At 50.0% G+C, this 24,108-nt stretch overlaps 1 protein-coding gene across 2 annotated transcripts; it reads left to right on the top strand.

Annotated features, from left to right (window-relative positions):
- Window positions 1-170: 170 nt before the first annotated feature.
- LOC309516677 (C-Jun-amino-terminal kinase-interacting protein 4-like) lies at window positions 171-23,819 on the top strand. 2 transcript variants are annotated; one of them, XM_082195447.1, is made up of 27 exons: window positions 171-1,136; window positions 2,885-3,005; window positions 6,358-6,428; window positions 6,531-6,619; window positions 7,741-7,828; window positions 7,981-8,089; window positions 8,621-8,708; window positions 9,243-9,349; window positions 9,554-9,605; window positions 10,195-10,347; window positions 10,471-10,519; window positions 10,707-10,837; window positions 12,098-12,151; window positions 12,752-12,919; window positions 14,156-14,273; window positions 14,946-15,029; window positions 15,788-15,841; window positions 16,926-17,076; window positions 18,012-18,162; window positions 19,049-19,129; window positions 19,557-19,624; window positions 19,711-19,859; window positions 20,767-20,938; window positions 21,747-21,857; window positions 21,998-22,117; window positions 22,426-22,542; window positions 22,678-23,819. In XM_082195447.1, exons 1-27 carry the CDS (start codon window positions 837-839, stop codon window positions 22,776-22,778), a joined length of 3,057 nt encoding a protein of 1,018 aa, XP_082051573.1. In that variant the 5' UTR covers window positions 171-836; the 3' UTR covers window positions 22,779-23,819. The 2 variants fall into 2 exon arrangements, with proteins under 2 accessions (XP_082051573.1, XP_082051572.1); XM_082195446.1 differs by having other exon boundaries at window positions 10,704-10,837.
- The last annotated feature ends 289 nt before the right edge of the window (window positions 23,820-24,108 follow it).

Raw genomic sequence — 24,108 nt, 5'->3', positions numbered from 1 at the left:
ATTGCCCCCCCCCCGCCCCGCGTCTCCTGCCGGCCCTTTTGCAGGAAGACTCCCACCCCCCGCGCGCCATTGGCCATCGGAGCCTGTCTCGTCGCGCTATTGGCCGCCCGCGGGGCTTCCCTCACGGAAAGCCGCGTTCCCATTGGTCGCCTTACGGGCTTCTGGCTCTGCCTCTCTTCCCTCTTGGAAAGTGACATGAAGTTAGGATCGCAGCTGTCGACGGCGCCGGGCGGAGGATTCGAGGTTCCCTGTGCGCGGGGTGGGGAAGCGTAAGGAAGGGTTGCCGAAAACTCGAGGCAGGAATCGAGAGATTCCCCCCCCCCCGCGATCCCTCGGTACGGGGGTGGGAGGGAGAGGCAGGACTCCTGGGTTTCTAGGCAGTGTGGATCCTAGTGGTTAGAGCTCAGAGCCTGGAAGTCAAAGTCCTGGCAGAGGGAAATGGGCATATTGAGACAAGGTGTAAGGGGAGTGCTGCCTAGTGGCTATAGCAAGGGGGTTGTATATGCGTGCATGTGCCTGGTACTGGAAGGGAGTTAGGGTGTAACTGGGTGGATAGATTGGGGGGGGGGTGTGATAATCCTGTGTACTCTGGAGAAAATTCAGGGACAGGAAGAATCAGGGGGACCTGGTTGCTCAGAGAGAGCGCTGAGTAGTACCAGTAGTAGCTTAGAACAGTGGCTGGACTCCTGGGTTCTGGGATCAGGGAGCCGAAAGTGGGGCAAGAGATTTTGTGCTTAATAAGGTGGGATCTGGTGGGTTAGAGGAGGAGGGTCAAGGAGCCAGGAAACCCCTGGGGTGTCTGGAGGCTGGAGAGGCAGTGGTTAGAGCAGGTTACGATGGATGACCCTGAGGAGATATTTGGAGGAGATGGAGACCCCAACCCTGCTCCTTATGAGGAGCTGGTGTCTGCGATGGCCGGCGGGTTGTATGGGGAACTGGAGCGGCTTGTAGGGGCCCATGGGCCTGGTGCAGTTTCAGGACTCCTGCCACAACTGGTTTCTGTCCTGGAGTCGCTGCAAGGGGCTTGTGGGCAAGTGCGAGAGCGGGACCAGGCGCTGGAACGCTTGCGGGATGACCGGCTGCGGCTGCTGGAGCAGTATGAGCGGGAGCGATCTGGGCGCAAGCGGGCAGAGGAGGTTGGTATCGCTTTCTTTCTACTTGTTTTGCTACGACTGCTATTTTTAAATGTTTGTTTAGGCTGTGTACACCCCTTACAGTGGTACCTCAGGTTAAGTACATAACTCTTTCCAGAGGTCCATACTTAAACTGAAACTGTTCTTAACCTGAAGCACCACTTTAGCTAATGGGGCCTCCTGCTGCTGCCGCACCGCTGGAGCACGATTTCTGTTCTCATCCTGAAGCAAAGTTCTTAACCTGAAGCACTATTTCTGGGTTAGCGGAGTCTGTAACCTGAAGCGTATGTAATCTGAAGCGTATGTAACCCGAGGTACCACTGTACATTTAATGCGCATTCTAGGTCCCCCAAAAAACACTGGGAATTGTTAAGAATGTTGGGAACTGTAGCTCTGTGGTGGGTAAACTACAGTTCCCAGGAGTCTTGGGGAGGGAGGGAGATGCTTTAAATATATGGTGTGTATGCAGCCTTAGTCTCGGCTGTTTGTTGCGCAGGTCAGAGATGGGTGACAGTCTTGAGCCAAAGGTTTTACAACACTGGTTGGCAACTACCAGATTTGGCTGGCACACCAATCTGAGCCAAAACACGGTGAGTGAAGGCGGAGGTCATATTCCCTCCCTTCTCATGCTTAGCAAATCTGGTCTTAGTTTCTCCAGTATCGTGCTTGACCAGGCTGGTGCTTTTTAGCGGACAGCACTTTTGCTACAGAACTAGCAGCAACGGAGAGGTATTTTCTCTCTGTGTGATGCCACTCATGTGAATGTACTTTTCTCTAGAGGTCTTGGTGTTATATGGAACCAAGAAACATCCAGTCAACAGAAATAGAAAGTAATAATCTAGGCTCAAGTTGCAAGCAGGGGAGGATGGCAGTTTCTGTCCCCGGTTGCTACTCCCCGGCATCCGCTAATGGAAGGGCAATTGTATTATGAAACTGAAAGTGTTCTTCTGTGTATCATGGGCAGTAGGTACCAATGGCCCCATCCTTCATGTAGTCATCTAAACTCTATATATTTTTACCATTGTTTATGTGAGCTGCCATTGCAGTATCTTGTGGCAAGGCATTCCATGGACTGGTTATAGTTGCTATCAGGAAGTACTTATTTTGCTTCTTCTTAAGCCTGTGGCCCGTCAGTTTCAGGGGATGCCCCTGAGCTTTCATGCTCTAATAGAGAAGGAACAGGAGGAAATTATTCATCCTTTGTGCATCTGTTAAGATTGTAAAGAAATTTCTTTACATTACCACCACCTTTCCATTTAGCCTCTGCAAAGCGTCAAAGTATTACCGGTTTGCAAACTTTCTTGATAAGGAAAATGATCCTTGTGCCTTCCGTCTATTTTATTCTGAGTGTGAGGAATGGGTGCATTGCAGGGGTCTGATGATTCTCAGAGTCCCTCCCCACTCTCCAATTCTACGATTCTATGATCTCGACTGCCCATTTTAGCTTGTTGAGACTTGGAGTGGGTACCACAGGGCCAATGAAGTTGCCGAGGAGCGATGAAAGAGACCCAAGGCTGTATATACACACCACACATTCAAAGCAAACCCCGCAATAAAGAATAATGGGAACTCTGCTTTCTTAAGGGTGCTGGGAATTGTAGCTCTGTAAGGGGTAAACTACAGTTGGTAAACTACAGTTCCTAGGATTCTTTTACACAGCCCTCCATGGGTTTGGGAGAAAGTGCCGGGACTGGGACTGGGTGGGAGAGGATGTTGGGATCTCCTGGACTCTCGGGGTTCTCTTCCTGCAGAGGTTTATGGAGCTGGAGGACGCGATGGAGCAGGAGCGCAAGGCGCATGCAGCGGCTGTGAGCCGGCTGGAGGGCCAGAGCCGTGCCCTGGAAGGGAAAGCACGCAGCTACGCAGACCAGGGTGAGAGGGGCGGGTTCCTTCGCATCCTATGTCTTTAAAATCAAAAGTGCTGAATGTTCTCCCCTGCAGATTGGTTGAAGAACCTGCGTTTGATACGGACACTCTAAGAAATTATCTCTTTGCCTAGAAGGAAGCCAGTTCGCCAGGCCAGACAAAGTGTGGCCTTGGATGAATTCTGTTTCCCCATCTTCCCGCAGACGGGATGGCTTCCCTGCCCACCCACGCCCCTCCCACTGACAGGCATGCCCTATCCTGCACCCTCCCATCTTTTTCCCACTCTCCTTTTTGGAAGTTCTGGCTAAGCTGGTCTATCGAGTTTGCTGAGATTGGGGTGTAAGGCAGCGGGGAGCAGAACAACCTCATCGTATATCTTTTGGGCTCATTGCAAAATGGGGCAACTGTTGGTCACAATTGCAATTATTTCCAGTATATGTTTATGTGTGCGCACACGCATATATGTCTGGCTCTCTTTAGTTTCATGTGTGTGTGGGGGGGAATACAATGTGGGACATGATGGAGGATTATAAAATTATGCAAGAAGCAGAGAAAAGAGAGGGAGGTGTTATATTTTTTCCACTCCCATAACATTAGGATTGGCAATGCTCCTCATAAACCGCTGGGCAGCAGATGTAGGGTAGACAGAAGGAAATACTATTTCACACAATACATAATTAAATCCTGGAACTCCCTGCCACCAAATGAGGCTATAGCCACCAGCCTAGGTGGTTTTTTTTTTTTTTAAAGGAATTAGACAAATTCACAGGTAGGGATAGTACCTGTCAAAATCTGAGTGTCTTAGGCTGCAGCCCTGCACATAGTTACTTGGGAATAAATCCCATTGAGGTCAGTGGGGCTTGATTCCAAGTAAACACATACGGGATCAGGGCTTGTAGGTGCTTTAGTAAAAGCTGAGACAAAACTATATGTGACTTTAGGTGCATCTTTGACTCTAATGTGCAGGTTTTATAAAATGGCTAATTATGTCAGTTTCAATAATCTCATAATTCTTGGAGTCTGATAAGATTTGGAGAGCGAATGTATCCCTTTCTTTAGAACCACTGAAGGGAAGGGAATTTCCTGTTCTGAAGCTGAGATTTGCTGGTGGTGGGGGGCAGGGGAATTTCTCATTGACACAAACAGAGGACTTCCTCCCCTTGCAAATACCAGCTTCAAAAGAGAGATTTTTCTCAGCACTGCAGCAGGCGAGGAAAAGGTTAAATTCCTTCTCCACATCTTCTCTACTCAGCATCACAGGGCATATTGCCATGCTAACACCCATAAGGTTACACTGTTCTATTTCTTTCAAAGGGACTTAGTTATAATTACCTCATGTTGGATTTTGCCCTCCAACCAGCAGCTCTCAGTTGCTTTGCAGAGTCCGCAACCTAATTCTGTGACCTGCTATTATCTAGACTGGGTTATATTTAATGATGCTCTTAGACCCTGACCACATACCACCCAGGGCTGACTGAAGAGCTAATTTTATATCCCTTGCCAGTGATCTATTCCACAACCACCAGCATCACCTTTATCAGGGCTGCTTCTCTTTTAGCTTAATTATGCCCACCTATTCACAAGTCATCACAAAAAAGTTATGCTCAGTGCTTGTTAATAAGGTCCCAAAACACACGCACAATGGCATTTTTTGCATCCAGACAGGATTACAGTGGTACCTCGCAAGACGAATGCCTCGCAAGACGAAAAACTCGCAAGACAAAAGAGTTTTCCGTTTTTTGAGTCGTTCCGCAAGACGAATTTCCCTATGGGCTTGCTTCGCAAGACGAAACGTCTTGCGAGTTCTTGCAAGTTTGTTTCCTTTTTCTTAAAGCTGCTAATAGCCGCTAAGCCGCTAATAGCCGTGCTTCACAAGACGAAAAAACCGCAAGACGAAGAGACTCGCGGATCGGATTAATTTCGTCTTGCGAGGCATCACTGTATTTCCCCCTCATCCTTTTAAAAAAGAAAAAAAAGAATTGTACAGTGGTGTCTCGCAGGACGAAATTAATCCGTTCCGCGAGTCTCTTCGTCTTGTGGTTTTTTTCATCTTGTGAAGCACGGCTATTAGCGGCTTAGCGGCTTTAAGAAAAAGGAAACAAACTCGCAAGAACTCGCAAGACGTTTCGTCTTGCGAAGCAAGCCCATAGGGAAATTCGTCTTGCGGAACGACTCAAAAAATGGAAAACTCTTTCGTCTTGCGAGTTTTTCGTCTTGCGAGGCATTCGTCTTGCGAGGTACCACTGTATAGCCCATCAAAGTGTATCTCTAACAAAATTCTCCATACCCTCACAAAATGAAAATGTGAGTAACATTGCATTTATCGGGACTTATTTTCTGGTAAGTATCAGATTGCAGCTTCAGTGTTCTTTGTGTGAATCTAAGACATTAGGATATTCTTACCCATGAGGCTTGAATCTTTTCTTATTATTCATTTGGCCTATTTTGCCACTGCAAAGCTTGCATTGAGTAGAATCTGCTCAATGCAAATTTGTCTTTATTTAAAGATGGATTTTTCTGGCCCTTTCATTAGGCAGAGTGAAGAAACTGCCTTGGGCTATAGAGCAGTGTTTTTCAACTAGTGTGCCGTGAGATGTTGCCTGGTGTGCCGCGGCGGCGGCGAGGAGAGGCCGCCCAGCGCGGGGCTCTCGCCGTCTGCCTGCCTGGCTGCCTGCGAGCTCGGCGGGCAGCGCTTCCATCCGCAGCGCCCGCCTCGCGGCTCTCATCTGTTTAACCTTGAAGTCCCCCCCCCGGCGCGCTCTCCTTCCTCGGCGCTCCAAGCGACGCTCCGGCTCCGGGGGGCGGAGGAAGAAGCTCCCGGGCTCCGGCGTGTCCTCCCGGGCGAGCGCCACTCGGACAGGCGGTCTGCTCTCATCCGATTCCCCATAGAGAGCAGCGGGGCTCTGACATCTCCCTCTCCGCACACAGTGGTGGTGTGCCTCGTGATTTTTTTCATGAAACAAGTGTGCCTTTGCCCAAAAAAGGTTGAAAAACACTGCTATAGAGGCTCAGGAGCAGCCTGTGGTTATTCCTCTTGAGCCTCCAGCCATTCCCTTCTGTTGCCTCATGGAGTTTCCTGGGCCCCCTAGTCTGTTATTGATTCAACTGCCAGTCCCGCTGGCTGCAGTACATGGATTTGGGAGGGGGACGCCATCTTGTCCTTCACCTCAGGCAGCAAAATGTCTTGAGCCGGCCCTGCCTGCTCTCTTTCCTGCTTTCGCTGTATACAATACAAATAGCGCACAAGATGCATTTTTGAAAATGCCCTTAAGACCGATGTAAAGCTGGTTTAGGTTTCTTGTCTGTACATCAAAATCACACCGCCATGCCTCCCTGCCCCCCTGCTCTCTCTTCACAGTGGCGGGTCTGGAAGAACAGAAATCTTCACTCCTAAAGGAGCTTTCAACTCTCAGCCAGAGCCACACAAAGGTACCGTCAGCCTGCAGCTGTCACCCCTCATTTGCTCTTTTCTTTTCTCCACTCTTAAGCCAAGCTGGGTCACAATCTCATTTTGTCTTCTGCCTTTTACAGATTGTGCAAAACTACAAGGAATTGAAATCGCAAAGGGTGGCGTTGGCTGCTACAAGTCAAGCTGGATCTCTGACTACAGAAACGAAAAGGTTTGGAAGAGGAAGCTGGCCAGTGGGGTGGCAGCGGGGTTTGTGTGTGTCAGGGGTTCACTTAGGGGCACTGTGCTACCAATAATGATATTTTTGCCCAAGCTGCTGAGGTTGCGGAGTGTGCTGTATGGCTAGTTTGCTTTGTACTCCAGCTTATTCTGTTCCTTACCACAGTGAGCAGCTGTCAAACCGCAAACTGTTTTCACTCATTTCATGGGGAAAGGTAGAAGTCATCCATGGTTACCTAGCAACAGCCAGGCCTACTGCAAGTACCACATCTGGATTAAGGCAGGAATGGATGGGACTCCGACTGGCAATCCACCAAGGGCTGCGTGTGACAGAATAGTTAGTTGGGGTGGCACTGGGTTCAAATCTAATCTCCCCCTGCCCCAAGGCAAAGAAAGGTTGACAAGAACAAACTGCTCCAAGGCAAACCTGGTGGAAATGGGGTGGGGGGTGGGGCCATGGACGAGGAAACATGAACCCTTTCTCGAATTGTCTTCAGGGGTTTGATCGGTTTCTTGGAAAAAGAGGGCCTTTTTAGTGGTGGTGCCCCTGTTACAGAATTCCTTCACTCCTCAGAAATGTGTGGCTCAAATGTAGTACCACATGATACTTTTTGAATGTTGGCCATAGGCCTTGGTGAAACACACATTTTTGATTCAGGAGGTACCGGGTTCCGTTCCCGGCATTTTTAGGTATGCCGGGGAAGAAGAGTCCTGTCTGAGAGCTGCTGCCAGTCAGTGCAGGCACTTCTGAGCAAGGACCAATGGACTGCTCCGGCTCTGCAAGGCAGCTTCTGAGATTGCCACGTTTCAAGCTTTTGACAACAATGGAATTCTACTGGCTATCTTCCGACATTTTTTGTAGTGATTTCTTTTTAATTTCTGTGTAATGTTGGTGATTGGCTTTGGCAGCCACGTTGAGGGCTTTATTGCCTGTTGAGGCAGGGAAGAAAGGTGAGTAAGAATCCTTTTGAGAGAAGGAGACGTTGAAGGGGTCGAAGGCAAGGTGCAGGAGGTTACAGGCATGCCTTTTCCAGGGCAGCCGATCAGCCAGCCATGTACAGTAACAAGGAAATAAAAATAGATATTTTTTCTCTCCCTCCTCCCCCTGCTCAGGTTGAAGCCCCCACCAATCCAGGCACCCCCAAAGTTCCTCCCAAGCACCTCAGACCCTGGGTCTCCTGAACTGCCTCAATCCCCGGGGGTAAGTGGCTTGGTGTTGTGGGGCTCAAGCCCCTGAACTGTTCCTTGGCCCTTGGTGAACAGCAGCAGTTTGTGGACGGGGAGGCTGGAGGGGGAAGCAGAGGCATTAAGAGGAGCCAGGAATGAATGGCCTTTTATGTTCTCCCCACCCAGAAGACTGCAGAGTTTCAGGAGCTTCCCAGCACGGAGAAGGCTCTGCAGAGGGACACAGAAAGAAACAATTTCCCCTTGGCACAAGAAATGGGGCAGCCGGAACAGGATGGTATGAAGGGGGAGCCTCTGGTATGGTGTGGCTAAGCCAGGGAAAATAACTTGAGGAGGGTATGGGGGGGCAGTGAGGGGCCAAAGGAAAGCCCTGAGGGCCAAGTGAAGAGGACTGGTGGGCCATATTTGGCCTTTGGGCCTCAGGTTCTCTGCTGCAGCCTAATGAGTTAGTAGCGTGCCGGTTCTTGCGTTGTGCTATATATTTTGCATTTTTACTGGGCTTCTGTTCCTTGTAAGCTGTGCCTCTTCCACGCCCCTGCCAGAGTCGTTTCCACCACTGCCAACATTTAGATTTTAAGCTCTTGTGGGGCAGAGACCTGCCTGACCCTCTTTATTCTTATAACCATAGGAATTTTCTCCGCATGCAGACAACAAAATGCCAGATAGGCCCTTGCCCAAAGGAGCAATGCTTTTCTAGATTATTTTCAGTATGGAAAGGACTGTGTAGAGGTTAACAAACACAGGATAATAATCTAGAAAAAATAATGTGCTTTGCGTTTGCGTCCCCACAACCTTCTTCTCTTGTCAGCCTCTCCTACTCTGCAGCGGCGCTTGGACTTGGACGATCTCCTGAGCTCCACTCCAGAACTGGGACTGGACCAAAAGCAGCCAAGCAGGTAAGAGGGATGTGTCATCTTATTAAGCCTCTGAGCAGAAAGCGCAGGTGGGCAGAGCCTGAGTGGTTTGTGCTTGAACATAGATGCTCCTTCACTGGAGTGAAGAAACAGCTAGGCTCTTCTTTCCTGTGTCCTCCGACCACAGCATGCCCACACTGTCCTCTAATCCTCCATTCTCCCATCTGTTCCCTCCCTGCTTCCCCACAGGTCTTTTAATTTCGGGAGAGTTCGCTCTTCTGGTTATCCTGCTCACGGCTTTGAAGGGCCACACATCCCTGAGTTTCCCAGCCAGATAGCCAACTTCTTTTTCTCCTCACACCCGCCTTTGAAACTGCCGTTTCAAAAGCACCGCAGCCGTAGGATGGCAAACGAGGCTGAGGAGGACTTCTCTGTGTTCATTGTCTCCTTAGAAAAAAAAAAGGCCCGCCCCTGGTTTCTGTCTACTGTGACGTCAGATGTGGGTGTGTGTTGTTGCCAGGTTAGGAGCGGGTGGGTACTCCTGTCTGTCTATTTGTCTGTCTGTCTGTCTCTCAGCCCCCTGAGTAACACCCTCGAGCGCAACACGGTGTCCCTTTTCGCCGAGGTCTCGGGCCTCAGTCCTGAACTCCTCAGCGATATGGACGGCGGTGCCGATTTGCAGGGTAGGTAAAACTCCCACCTTCCCCCTCCTTGTCCTGCTGGGACCTTATTCCTTTCCTAGAGAACCCAGGAGTCCTAGCTCCCCCATCCCACCCCAATTTTAATCCAGAAAACCTGCCTCCCATAGTTCCCCAGCCTATGGGGAGTTAAGGTTTCTACCTGTGTCCTAGTAGCTCAGCAGTGTCCCTGCTTGACCATCTTTTCAGGGGATGCCTTGGAAACCCTGGTGGCAGAAAACACTCAGCTACAGGAGGCACGGTAAGAGCGACCAGCCTAAAGCGAAAACATTTGTTTGTTTATTTATTTTTATTTATGAATCTCCTTTTACGTGTGTGCCAAGGCGCCTTACAAACCAGCTGAAAATAGTTATAAAAACAGTAGAAAAATGCTCCCAACAACTCAAGGTAGGTGTTGATTTTGTATTGTTTCTGAAACCTAAGGCATCCAACTGGAAAAGCTTGCCAAAAGAAAATGAAAAAAATGCATTCATTTGGTTCCAGAAAGTACAGATAGGGGCAGCTTCTGATCTCTTCGGAAGTTGAGGGAGAAACTGTCCTACAGAATGTAGTGACCCTGCTTGGGGTGTATAAGGGATAAAGCCACCTCTCAATTTACCTGGTCCTGAACTGTTTATGGGTCTTTATATCTTGATGGGAGCTGGAGCTTCTTAGAAAGGAAGGTCCTTGTCAAGGGTGCTTGGCAGGCAGAGAAATGGGCCGAGGCCTGGCCTGCTTCTCTCCGCTGCCCTGCCTGCTTTCCCTCTTGAATCTGGCCCTCCATCTCCTCCTGGGCCATCGCAGCCAGTCCTGGGCTGAAGTCTTGCTGTTCCTCATGGTCCCACCTCTAGAACTGCTCTGGATACAGCCCGCCGCCATCTTATCGCCCGCGTAGAGGAGCTCACCGAAGAGCGCGAGTCGCTACGGGTGGAGCGTGAAGGAACACTGGGGGCCCTGAGCCGCTGCCAAGCCCAGCTGAAGGAGGCTGAGCTGGAACTGATCAGGTAAGGGCTTGTAAACTGCCTTCCCTGGTGTTTGGCAGCCATCTTGATTCCACGAACTGCCTGCAAAAAAATAAAAATAAACGAGTGAGCCCAAATTTCAGTCATTCATCTTTCTCTTTCCAGGATACGGCAGGAGTTTCAGGAATCAAGACGTTCTAGTGAGGATGGGGAGGTAACCAGAGCATCTTCTGCAAGGATGTTGTGACAGGCCGGAGGGGGCCAGCTTTCCCTTGAAGGCTGAGGGATGGGGGTGTGGAAAGGGTCTTCTACAGAGCTGTAACGAGACGGGGGGGGGCCTCAGGATTCTGGGAGTGGCATTTGTGTGCGTTTGAGGCAGGATCTGCCCTCTTCCTCAGCAGGCTGAAGGAGGCCTGTCCCGGCCTCAGCGGTTCACCCGGGCCGAGATGGCTCGTGTGGTGATGGAGCGCAACCTCTATAAGGAGAGGCTGATGGAGCTGCAGGAAGCTGTTCGGCGCACAGAGCTGCTAAGGTCAGTGGCGCCGAAGTTTATGCCTTGGGGCTGGGGGGGAGGCAGATGGGTCTGTGACCCCATAACCTAACTTAAGACTCTGTGTGGCAGGCCACCCTCTCCCTCAGTTTGACATGAGGTTGTATTTGCCCTGCTGAGCCATTTTCTTTTTGAATTGTCTGAAAACAGCTCAGTGACTGTGAGCCTTGTTGGAGCTTGCCATGTGGCACCAGGGGCACGATGGGAAGTCGAAATCCCTCCCCCAACCCTCCTTGCTTCGCTCTAGCAGCAGAGCAGCAAGAGGCTTCTCTTCCTTTCTGGTGATCCTTCCCAAACAGCACTCCAAGTGCCAGAGAGTTAGGACTGGAGAAGAAGGGAGAGGACTCTCTCCCTGCTGCCAGTGCAGCAGTAAGGAAGGGAATTAGTACTTCTGAGGGGTCCCCTTAATGTTGGAGGTGAGCAGTGGCTATTTATCTAGAAAAAGAGGTGCTGGAACTCACCATGAACGCCTGCCTTGTTATCTTAGAATGGCAATGGCACCCACCTGAGAGGTGCTGGAACTCAGTTCCTGTGAGTTCCAGCTTTTAAAAAAAGCCCTGGAGGTGAGAAGGACGAGTCACGGAGGCTTGTGTTGTGAGGCAGGGAATTAGGAGACTCTGCAGCATCACGAATGACACCATATTATCCATTAAGTCCCATCCCACTACTGCTAGTAGAATCTTTTCCCTCTCGGGAGAAACCAGCAACTGCAGGCAACCTGCTCATTCCATTCCCTAGGAACCAGGAATGGGGAATCTGTTCCTCCATATGTTGTTGAACTCTAGCTCCCATCAGCCCGAAGCTCAGAGATGATGGGAGCTGTGATCCACCTGTGTTCAGAGGGCCAGAGGTTCCTTATCCCAATCCTTGAAGCTGCTCAGGGCAGCTCTGTGGCTGCCCAGCCAATAATTATTTTCCCATAGTACAAACTGGGCGGGAGGGAAGTGGGTCAGAATGGAGGCCGGGAGAGAATTGGCTTATAGAAATACACTCTGGAGAGGTGAGATTTAAACAGAGGATTATAGACTCAAAACACAAGTTTGTCACTCAGACAAGAGGAGGCAAATGGCTCTTAGGTGTAGCAAATGAAGTGCTGCCCTGAGTATTAACAGAGGACCAGGGAGCCAGTTGTGCAAATGGTTTGGGTTGCCTGTTTCCCCTTGTTCCAGCCTTGAACTAATGGCTAATGGAGGGAGTCACTCCATGGTGGCAGTCTTAAAGCAATTGTTTCTCTCTTCTCAGGGCTTCACGGGAGGAGCAAGCTGTTCAGATGAAAAAATCCTCTTTCTGGAAAATGTAGGTGCCATCTAAGATCTGCCCCTGAAGCTGCAGCTGTGCATACTCTGCCTTGACATTTGATATTGGGCATACAACTTAGCATCCTGAGAAATTTCTTTCTCTCTTAGCAAGACGTTATGGCTGCATGGATTATTTTGAAAGCGTGCAAGGGAGCAATGCCTAGTGGAGTCTAGTGGAGATGGTGGGCATAATGGCTGTGTTCTGTCTCCACTGTCAGAGGCAGTTGCTGTGAATCACTAGTGGGGAGAGTGGCTGTTGCACTTAACTCCTGCTTGCAGGCTTCCCATAGACATCCAATCGGCCAATGTGAGAATAGGGTGCTGAACTAGATGCGCCACTGACCTGATCCATCAGAGCTCTCCTTATGTCCTTGTGAGAGAACCTTGCTTGCCATTCATAGCAATGGCTCTGCCTTGGACCAAAGTCAAACAGAACTCAGCAGGCAAACAATCTGTGGGCTCCTTTTAGTCTGGTTCCGACAGATCACAGTTCCATCATTCTTGGTGCAAACCCCCCTTTTTTCTGTCGAATTTTGATTTGTGCCCCCTGCCATTCCCTCCTCATTTCCCCTGAACGCATTGTATTTTCCTCCTGCAGTTTCGATCGCTTATTTAGCCCCTCGGATGCCCCAGAGAGGGCTCCTGCATCCCCGCTGCCACCCGGGAGGGCCCGGTCCAGCCCCAGCGGCCGCAATGAATTGGGAAGGAATGGAGGACAGCTGTCTCCAGCCTTGAGATACATCCCACGCGCTACCTCACCGAACGAGTAAGTTGTGTGGCAATTGCTTGGCAGGGGGGAGGTAGGAGCCAGAGCGTGCATAAGCTGATTTTGCAATCCCATCATCGGCACCTCTTGGGGACCTGCTGCTCCCTTTATATGGAGTTGGGCTGCTAGTGGATCCATCTAGTCCAGCACAGGCTGACAGCAGCTCCCTGATGCCAGGTTAGACCATTGGTTTGTCCAGCTCAGTATTGTCTCCTCCAGGCATGGTGAAATATACTTGGGAGTCCTGTAGTGATTTCATGCTCTTTATTGCAGGTTGTAAAACCGCCAAACCTCAGGCTTTTATATACCATATTTTTCGCTCTATAACACGCACCCGACCATAACACGCACGTAGTTTTTAGAGGAGGAAAATCCGTAGGCATGCCACCCGTAGGCATTCCCTCCATAACACGCACAGACATTTCCCCTTACTTTTTAGGAGGAAAAAAGTGAGTGTTATGGTGCAAAAAATACGGTACATTATTTATACAATGAGTCCCGTCTGATTGGCTGATTCTGCTTCCCTCCTGGAGCCTGATTGGTCTTTTCCTGCAGGCCAATCAGTTGTTGCATTCTACCATCCTACCAGCCTGATAGGCTGATTAACTTCCTCCTGGAGCCTGATGGGTCTTTACCTGCAAGCCAATCAGTTGTTGCATTCTAGGATCCTACTTGCCTATTGTTCTGGGATCCAAGCTTAGTACACAACACATGGGGAACCCTTTAGCCCTCCAGATGTTGCCAAACTACAGCAAACATCACCCCTGGCCATTGGCCATACATACAGGGCCTGATGGGAGTTGTAGTCCAGCAGCATCTGGAGGGCCACTAGCTTCCCATGCCTGGTCTACTCTGACTGGCAACAACCCTCCAGTGTCTTGGGCAGAGTTGTTGCCCAACCCCAATACCTTAGATCCCTTTTATTAACTGGACACTCCCTGGCTTTGAACCCTGGAGCCATCTGCTTTCAGAGTGTGCCTTGTGGACTCACTCTACATAAAATGAAGATGCTTTATACGGAGTCGGGCTGCTAATTGGATCCATCCAGCCCAGCAGAGGCCAACAACAGGTCTTCAGGGTCTCTGGCAAAAGTCCGCTTTGGGCAACAATTGCATGCAGGCCCATCTGGGTAAATCCAGCTGAAACCAAAGCATTTTCCCTGGTTGCAACTGGACGCAGGGTTGTCACTGGAAGCTCTCTGCTGCCCCCTATTATATCTGGCTTTTATATCCGCAGAGCCGACGCCTCCCCTCAGCAGAAGCGGAGAGAGCTGTACCGTGAGATCCGCTCCCACATCTGGCAGGAGCATGGTCGGGCGCAGATCCACGGGTGGAGCCAGCCGCCTGCGCTCCAGGTGAGCATTCTAGCAGGGGCAGCAAGGTCTCATATCCAGGTACCTGACCCTATGGAAATCCCATGTCAAGGGCTAGGTCCTCAAGTACTGTCTTTTTAAACCAGGGCAGGAAAAATGTAGATGCAGCATTTTGTGTGTGTGTTTGTTTGTTTTATCATACCAGACAGTGTGCAACAATTTCCCCGCATTTGACAATGGAATGATGGTCTAAAATTAAAAAATAACAATTGCCATCAGCATTGGCATCCTGCCGGCTCCTGAAGACACACCTGTTTGGGCAAGCATTTCCCAGAACTGAACTCCTGATGTTATTGCTTGAACTGTTTTTTCATTGTTAGGCTTTCGATTGTTCATTTCTTTTTATTGTATATTTTTTATTAAGGATGTTTTACTGCCCCCAGTGGATCTGTTGTTGGGTATTTCAATTCGCTCACTAATTTTCATAGTTGTGAACTGCTTAGAAACCGTTTTTGGCATATAACAAATAAACAAATTCCATCTAGGAAATGGGGTCCACTGAATTCGGCCCTACTGAGTCACCCAACAGTGTGGTGCTTTAGACTATACATTTGCCTTGTCCCATCCCAGTCATGGGATCTGACCTTAGTTTTGAACTGGCCACTCTCGCAGCGAGTCTCCACACATTAAAATCCAGCCACCTTTTCTCTGCAGGGCTCTGATCCCCTTTCAGGGGCTGCCGACGTACCTGTGCTCGCACAATTACGGATGCTAGACCAGAAGGACCCCAATACAAAGGTAACAAAGCAGTGTGTTTCCAAATGCTGAATAGCTAGGGATGTTTCCCCCCTCCCCCTGAGTTATTATTATTGCTATTATTGCATTTCTATCCCATCTTTCTTCCAAGAAGCTCAAGGTGACATACATGCTTCTCCACCTGCCCCTATTTTATCCTTACAACAACCCTGTGAGGCATACCGCTTATGGCTGAGGGACCGTGACTGGCCCAAGGTCACCCAGTGGATTTCATGTGGTTGAGTGGGGATTTGAGCCCTGGTCTCCCAGTAGCACTCTTAACCACTGCACCACTGAATTGAAATCTGCGGCCACTCTAGGAAAATGGTGCAGTTTTCCTGCTGTAAAGTGCTAAAAAGGGGTTAGTTTGAGTAGGTGTTGGCTGAGTTCAGAGCAGGGACTCGTCCAGAGAGGTAGCAAGCAGCCTCCTCTGAGGACAGGCCACTCAGCTGCATGTCTGCTTTGGGAGTGATTCACGTGATCCATTGGCATTGGCATCAGCTGAGTTATCAGGCCCTCTGAAGGGTGAGTGGAAGGAGACCAAACCCTGCAGAGACTCTGGGCAGTTCCTGTGTGGGCAAGTACAGTGGCAGGCTCAGAAAAAGCTTAAGGCTTATTAAAGTGGCACATTTGCAGTTCCTGTGGCAAAGGTTTCTGGCTGCAATTGGGAAGGGTGGGGTGTCATTCTTGTATGGAAAGCGACTCCTTTTACCAGGGGGCCAGCAGATCTCAATGTCGTGCCTGCCTCTCTCTCATTGTAGCTCTGGTGTGCTGCAGCATCAGTTGGCGCTGAGACTCAAGAAGAAGCAGAAACCGTAAGTATCTCCATCATCATCACCACCATCATCATTATTGGTTTTACTCTTGCTTAAGAATTCTCAGTTAAGCTTCCCTTCTCGGGGGGTTTTTTTGTTTCGTTTTTTTGGTGTGTTGTTTTGGTGTGTGTGAAGTGAAAACTGCTCATTTAGGCTGACCTTCAGTTCAGAGAGTGGGGCGCGGGTGGTGCTGTGGTCTAAACCACTGAGCCTCTTGGGCTGCAGCAAGAGTCTTTCAGCACGTTAAAGACTAACAAATATATTATGACATGAGCTTTTGTGGACTCGAGGCCACTTCATCAGATGTGTTAAGTGGCAAGTATATAGATTGCCATTCAAGAATTACAATCAGTGATCATTGGAGCTTAAATATATACTAAATAGGCACATTTTTATAGCAGCAAGTTGATGATAATGGGCTGGGATTATTGCATTAATGCATTTAGAGGGGCAGGGAACCATTAGCAAGAAAGAAGTAGTGACTGGAATAGATATCCAGCACTGGTAACAATGAGAAATGATGTGTATCCCCTTCAATAAGTTAGTGGTTTTTCCTATGACTTTTCTCAGCATTTTGTTCTTGTTCTGATGCTGTTTTCAATTTATTTCACGTTTTCATTGTTGTTATAATCACACACACATAACATTGTAAGACACTTCAGCGGCATGTTTTGTTCTGTTTTTGTAATTTATATATTGGCAAAAAAGCCGTGGTTGCAGTTTGGGGTTCTTAACTCATCCGTTCTAAGATGCCCCTTCAGATTTAAGTCCAGAAACATTCCTTGCCCACCCACATGCTTAACCTGCTGCCGTGCATGGAGAACTTGAACACAGGATGGGAGGGGAGTGGGGTGGAAGGAGAAAACACTGCCCCAGGCTGTGTAAATGTCCTTGCCTGGCTGGCTGGAAAGCCTAGGCATGTGTGCGTTTGTCAGCTGGACAAAATGGGTACAAAGGCTGAAGTTTAGGGATTGTCAAGGGCATGTGTGTGTGTGTGTGTGCGCGCACACGGCAGCATAAAAGGGAGGGAGGCTGGTCGAGGCCCACAATGTCTTGCTGATCCCTCTGCTTCTTTCTCTTCCAGGGCACCTCTCCTCACTGCTCTCGGCTGTGGGTGGCCTCAGGGACCCACTCTGCAAGCGAAGTGACTCTGTTTGATGCCCAGAACCCAAACCAGCTCCTGGAACATTTTGTGCTGCCTGGAGTTCACGTCCTCTCCATCGCATGCGTGCCTGGTCAGTGCAAGGAAGGAGAATCTATCATTTTACACTGTCTCTTAATACACACACATGCACACTTAGGCCCTTAGACTGATTGGCTTGCTCTTTAGTCCTGTGCTTTGGTTCTGCCTTTTGGTCCTCATTGCTGTCTTGTCTCATGGCTCCTGATACACTCGCAACCCAGCCCTGGCATTGACTCTCTGTCTCTCCTGCTGCTCCTACATGTGGAGCTCCTTCCTTGAGATTTGCACCTGGTGCCACCTCTCTTTCTTCCTTCTACCGCATCTCAAAACACACCTTTTCCACTTGGCCCTTGACTTCATCCTATTATTCCTAGCTGTAGCCAAGCTTCCAAGTACACAAAACTTTACCAACTTTACATATTTTAGACTGCAAGCACCATAGATTTTGGACTGAAGTTGTGTGTCCATTGAGATTTTATAGCATGGGTGGGAAAACTTTGGGCTGGTGGAGGGCAAAACTTGCCCTTCCAGGAGATCCCATTTGGCTCACGATGCCATTTTTTCAAAGCCACATCCATCTCTCAGTCAACTGATATCACTACGATGGGTGGGTGACATCAGCTGACAGGTGTGGGCAGGGCTCAATCCTGTATTGTCTGCACCCAACAGTTCCCCAAAGGGATCAGGGATACCAGGGTTTAAGCAACCTCTCACTCAACAGCTGATTAGTGGAGACTTCAGACCTGCTTGGTTCAGCTTCATTGGTTAGTATCTCCCCGCAATCCTACAGGCCAACTTTGAAAGCTGGGCAGGACTCCTCATTATCACTCCAGATGATTGGCAGGTTGATAGGCCTATGTGCAGCTAGATAAAGATTTCACCTGCTGTGCCGAAAAGGTTCTCCCTGGCCGTGCCTTGTAGGATTCCTAAGCTGTTTCTGTGCTCCCTGAGGAAGGCCGTTTTGCCTTCTCTGTTCCTCCTCCATAGGCCTTGCTGTGCCTGGTGGCGAGAGTCCCGAGCGAGAGCCAGAGATCCTCGAAGACCCCCTGGCACCTGGATCCGACAGCGAGGATGAAGTGCTGGAGATGGAGGCAGTTGGCACAGAGCCCACCGTGTGGTTTGGCACCCAGGAGGGCTGGTAATTGACACCCAGCAGGGTTGAACGGGGAAGAAATGGGAGGTGGGGGTAAACCCCCATTCCTGAATGGATTGCCATCAGATGCGTCGAGCTTCTCTGGCCAACCTCTTCCTGCTCCCACCAATTCCAACCACCAGGACCAGCATCTTGCCCTTTTGTTGCTGCTGCTGCTGCTGCCACCATTGCTTCGGCTGCCATATTTGACAATCCCATGGGCTTCTGCCAGGTTTATTTACACTGAGCATGCCCAGCATCCTCAGGAGATGCGACAGCCGGAACTGAAATACTGGTGGCTGATGAGAACAGTTAATAATAATAATAATAATAATAATAATAAATAATAATAATAATTAATTTATTTGTACCCTGCCCATCTGGCTGGGTTTCCCCAGCCACTCTGGGCGGCTTCCAACAAAGATTAAAAATACATCAAAATGTCACACATTAAAAACTTCCCTGAACAGGGCTGCCTTCAGATGTTTTCTAAATGTCAGGTAGTTGTTTTATCTCTTTGATGGGAGGGCGTTCCACAGGGCAGGTGCCACTACCGAGAAGGCCCTCTGCCTGGTTCCCTGTAGTTTTGCTTCTCGCAGTGAGGGAACCGCCAGAAGGCCCTTGGCACTGGACCTCAGCGTCCGGGCAGAATGATGGGGGTGGAGACGCTCCTTCAGGTATACTGGACCGAGGCCGTTTAGGGCCTTAAAGGTCAACACCAACACTTTGAATTGTGCTCGGAAACGTACTGGGAGCCACTGTAGGTCTTTCAAGGGAGGGATGGGGGAGCAGGCCTGGAGCTGTGCTGGGGGTTGGGCTGGTCATCAGGAGGGCTCAGGTGGTGTCACTTTTGGAGGCTGACTGCATCTCTCCCCCCCCCCCCCCCCCGCAGCATCTATATTCACTCTGCTGAGACTGACTGGCGCCGCTGCCAGGGCAAAGTGCAGCTGAAGGATGCCGTCCACTGTATTGTGTGAGTATGCGGATTTCCATCACTCTCTCTGAAAGCTGCAGAGCCCCACTGCCTACCCCTCTTGGATGTCGCCTGCCTTCCCATGCTGGTGCTGTTGCTACTTTCCTACTTTTTTAGGCCCCCATCTATGCTGAAGCAATGTCACATTGCTGTAAGCAGCCATGGTTCCCCCCCAAAAAAAACCCCCTAAGCTTAAGGGTGCTGAGAGGAAGCTATAGTTCCCAGGGTTCCCTGGGAAGAGGGACTGACTGTTCAACCATTCTGGGAACTGTGAAGATCTGTGAGGGGAATAGGTCGTCTCCTAACAACTCTCAGCATCCTCAACAAACTACACTTCCCAAGATTCTTTGGGGGAAGCCATGTCTGTTTAAAGCGGTATGATGCAGTGCAGTGCAGATGGGGCCTTACTCTGCCGTTTTTGTCTCAGCCACACCCAGGGCCGTGTAGCAGCTGCTCTAGGGGATGGGTCTCTGGCCATTTTCCACCGAGACACAGGTACGTCCTGCTCCTTTAAATTCCTCCCTGCCCTGCCTTCCCCACAGCTCAGGTCCTTGGTTTCACCTAATCCCTGTCTTCCTCAGTCCGGAACTGGGACCTGTGCTCCCCACGCCTGCTTGACTTGGGGCGGCCACGGCGCTCCATTCGTTGTGCCATCCCTGTACTTGACCGGCTGTGGTGTGGATATGGGAACAGAGTCTATGTGCTGGATCCTCGCACTGCTCGCATCCAGGTGAGTGTGCCCCTAATTGCAGCTTGAGGTGGTGGCTGAAACCCACAGAGACTTGCATGGCTGGTTTTATGGTGTAAAAACGGTAGTTCGAAATGGCCAGGATCATTCTGTGTATCAGTGTTAGAACAGTATTGCTACAAGAACTAGCCAGTGAGTTCATTTTGGCTGTTCTCTCTTTTTTTTTATTAATGTTTTTATTGGGTTTTAGGACAAATGCAAGAAGCAAAAGCATATAAACTCTACAGAGTGGAAAAAAAGAAACTGAACAAAGAATTGAAACATAAGACAGATAAAACTGTGAAATTAATTGGAACAAGCTTGTCAGGCAAAAGTACCAATGCATTACAAAAGTCTGGAATTTTGGCCATTCCTATTGAAATGGGCACGGGTGGCGCTGTGGGTAAAACCTCAGTGCCTAGGACTTGCCGATCGTATGGTCGGCGGTTTGAATCCCTGCGGCGGGTTGAGCTCCCGTCTTTTGGTCCCAGCTCCTGCCCACCTAGCAGTTCGAAAGCACCCCTAAGTGCAAGTAGATAAATAGGTACCGCTTTATAGCAGGAAGGTAAACGGCGTGTCCGTGTGCTGCGCTGGTGCCGGCTCACCAGAGCAGCTTCATCATGCTGGCCATGTGACCCATAAGTGTCTGCGGACAGTGCTGGCTCCCAGCCTCTTAAGTGAGATAAGCGCACAACCCTAGAGTCGGACACAACTGGCCCGCACGGGCAGGGGTACCTTTACCTTTACGTTTATTGAAATAGGTAGATCCTGAGGAACAACTGCTAGCTGGCACAACTTGGAGAAGTGTTGAGATCCAAAATCTAGATGTAAATGTTGTGGATGTGGGTCTGGGGTCGGGGTCTTGAATCCAGGCTGCCTGTTGCAACCCACTTTCTCTTCCTCCCCCCAGAGGTACTTTGAGGTGACTTCGCACCCTGAAAGCCAAGTGCGGCACATGGCAGCCGCTGGCAACGGCATCTGGGTCTCGGTTCGACTGGAGTCCACCCTGCGCCTCCTCCATGCTGAGACTGGCCAGCCGCTGCAGGAAGTGGAGCTGGGGCCCTACGTCAGCCGCATGCTTGGTGAGTGTCAATGGCCGCCATGACTTGGGGGCTTTGGGTGGGACTCTGAGCAGAATGGGGGACAGTGCAGGATCCAGGAAGGAGTTGGCAAGGCAAAGCTGTTGGATTAGCAACAAACAAGCCTTGGCACAGAAGAGCAAAGAAGCAGGCTACAGGAAGAACGTCCAGGATAGGAGGGTTTTCTGAGGGCAGGAAGCTTTTAATAGAAGGCTCTCAGGCCTGAGAGGGGAATCCTGCTGCTTCCTCCTGTGCATCAGTATCTGGGCTGGGTCATGGGCAGTAGTCCGAGGTGAGTCAGGAGCTGGGAACCAGCCATTAGTCCCAAGGGGGACCAAAGAGGAAGGCTGTGTCTATTTTACCATTTACTCCGGTTCCAGTGCACTCCCACCACAGTAGTCGTGTGCAAGTGACAAAAGCAAGCCAGAAGTCAGTGCCAAAGAATCACCAAGGATACAGAAGCAGGCCAGAGTGCAGGCAGATGTTGGAACAGGAAGGCCTCACATGCTTCTTCCTGCCTGGGAGGAGCCAATGGCCAGCCCTGGGCTTTGGGGGAGCCTCACTGTGAAGCTGCCACTTGCAGTTCAATGGCTCACTAAATGGGGCAGCTGGGATCTCCTTCATGGGAGATTGGATGGCCATCTGCTTTAGTTGGGATGCCTGCAGTGCAGGGGGTTGGACTAGATGACCCTTGGGGACCCTTCCAACTCTGTGATTCTCTGATATGATTCTAGGATCCGGGTACCCTAGTTTTGGAATCTCCAGCCCGTTTAATGGAAAATTCCTCCTTTTTCCCCTCCTCACTCTCCAGGGCCGAACAGTCTTAGTTTAGCCATGAACATCTCAGCACTTGGCGCTTTTGGGAAACGGCTGTGGGTTGGCACCTCTGGCGGCACCATCATTTCCCTGCCCTTCATCTCAGGTGAGCACCTGTGTGTGTGAGAGAGAGAGGGAGAGAGAGGGAGAGAGAGGGAGAGGGAGAGCAAGTTCAGCTGCAAGTGTATACATAGCAGAGCTCCCTGGTGGCTATTTCTGTGAATTTTCTCTCTTGGTTTCTCGTAGAATTTGCTGGGAGCTCGGAAATGTCTTCTCCTACTGGCATCCCTTACTGTGCTCTGGAGCAAGCCCAGATCAGCTACCACGCACACCGTGATGCTGTTCGCTTCTTTGTCTCAGTCCCAGGTAACCAGCACGGAGAAATCAATGCCCATTCCTTGGTTTTTTGGGGGAAATAGAATTCAGTGGCTTAAAAGAACTTAAGAGCATGGAATCCAAAGCTGCTGCTGCTGCCACCATTCTTTAGATAATGCTGATGATGTGCAGTTAGTAGAGTACTAGAGGACAAGTCCTCGCCCCAAGGAACTTACAGTAGTCCAAATGGGATGTTACTGGAGCAAGGATCACTGTAGCCAGACTATCACTGTCCACAAGAGGAGAATGGTGGATGTATAAATGCAAACTTCAGCTCTGTCTGTTTTTTCTTACTTTAGGGTGTATGAACCCATCCTCTTCTGAGAGCACCAAGGAATCGCACAGCCAAGAGGCATCAAGCAAACCATGCAGCTTGGTGCTAAGTGGAGGGGAGGGCTATATCAACTTCCGGATAGGTAAGCATCTCACTTTACAGGTGGGAGGGAATGACATGGGAACAGGATACAGACATCCAGCCCCATTATCCCAGCACCAGGTACAATGTCTTCTCTGATTCCTTTTGGCCCTCTGTTTTTTTCCTCCTTACCCAGGCGATGACACTGATGACCGCTACGGCGACCTGCTCCTCCCGAACCCACGCTTACGCCGAGCTGAGCGAAGCCACCTCATTGTCTGGCAGGTGCAGGCCTGAGGCTCTGGTGATGGGCACAGTCACTACTTCAGGGTGGTGTGGCACAGCTCCAGCCTAGGAGGGAATTGCACCATGGACAGATAAGACGCTGGTGGTTGTGGGCTTCCCATCTCACTCTCCTGCCCTCTTTCCCCACGTGTTTAACCCTCTGGTGTCTGAGGGTTAGGGCAATGACTTTTTGCAATGTTCTCAGGCCAAGGATTATAGCAGAAGCCATCTGGATGCCAGGATCTGTTTTTTGTGAATCTGCACATTGAGGGGATCTGCAACGGGTGGTTCCTTGCCCCCAACCCCTTTCTAAATAAGCACTTCTACTGCTAAGGAACTGGAGCACTGTGCTGCTTTGCAGTAAGTCAACCTGCTCTGATACAGACTACGCCCCTGTCGAATCCTGCTATGTTCATGCCTCCCTGGGTTATACAGCACCAGCAACTTCCCTCTTAGTGGCCAGATGGTTGGGAGCCAGAATGCAGCTACCTGGGTCATGTAGAAGGGAAGAGGCCTCTGTTACCAGTTGGGAATAAACGAAGCAGATCTGGTGAGTTAGAGCGCACAAGGCCAAGAACCAGGACTCCTGGGTTTATCTGGAAAAGGAGCAGCATCCAAGCGCATTGGAGCTACAACCACCACCACCATCCCGTCCTCCTTTCACGTGTGATTCTTTGATGCACTTTTGATTCTACGGGTTGAGACATGAGGAGAAGACATGGGAAATCTTGAACTACAGGCATGGATTTGTTGAAGGCTGTGAGGCAGCACTAGTCAGAGAGGCCTGAAGGGGGAGCCCTCTCCCTACTGTGCTGCCTTTGATCTGGAAACGGAATATTGATTGGATTGTTTCCTGGTGCTATTGAGCTGATCAGATCCTGGCTGCAGTTTTGGAGTGATGCTAGGGCCGGCCGGGGGCACACAGCTCACTGTTAAGCTTCTCAGGGTTGCTGTTCCTTGTTTGTCTGTCTCACCCAAGGGTGAGGGTCTCCGGCGGCCTTAGGGTCTATTTCTGTGGGTTGGTTTCTAATAAAGCTTTAATTATTATTATTACTATCATCATCGTCATTGTCATCAGGTCATCCTCTTGTTTGCACACGAACTGGATTTATTATTGGCTTCTCCCACCACAAGTTCCCCAACTGTTGTAAAAGACGTCCTACTCTCTCACACACCTTTTTGTGTGTGTATCTGCTCCTTTCTCAATAGATGCTCAGCCATTACTAAAATGAGGGCTGTCCTTCCTATGGGATGACCAGAAACACAACTCACATAGTAGAACCGGCAAAGGGAATGGACATTGACACTGATAAAACCAGCACGCCTTTTAGCAGGCGAGTCC

The sequence above is a fragment of the Podarcis vaucheri genome (genome assembly GCF_965113315.1).
Source record: "Podarcis vaucheri genome assembly, chromosome: 13".
Classification (NCBI taxonomy): domain Eukaryota; kingdom Metazoa; phylum Chordata; class Lepidosauria; order Squamata; family Lacertidae; genus Podarcis; species Podarcis vaucheri.
This window is presented reverse-complemented; position numbering and strand designations above follow the sequence as displayed.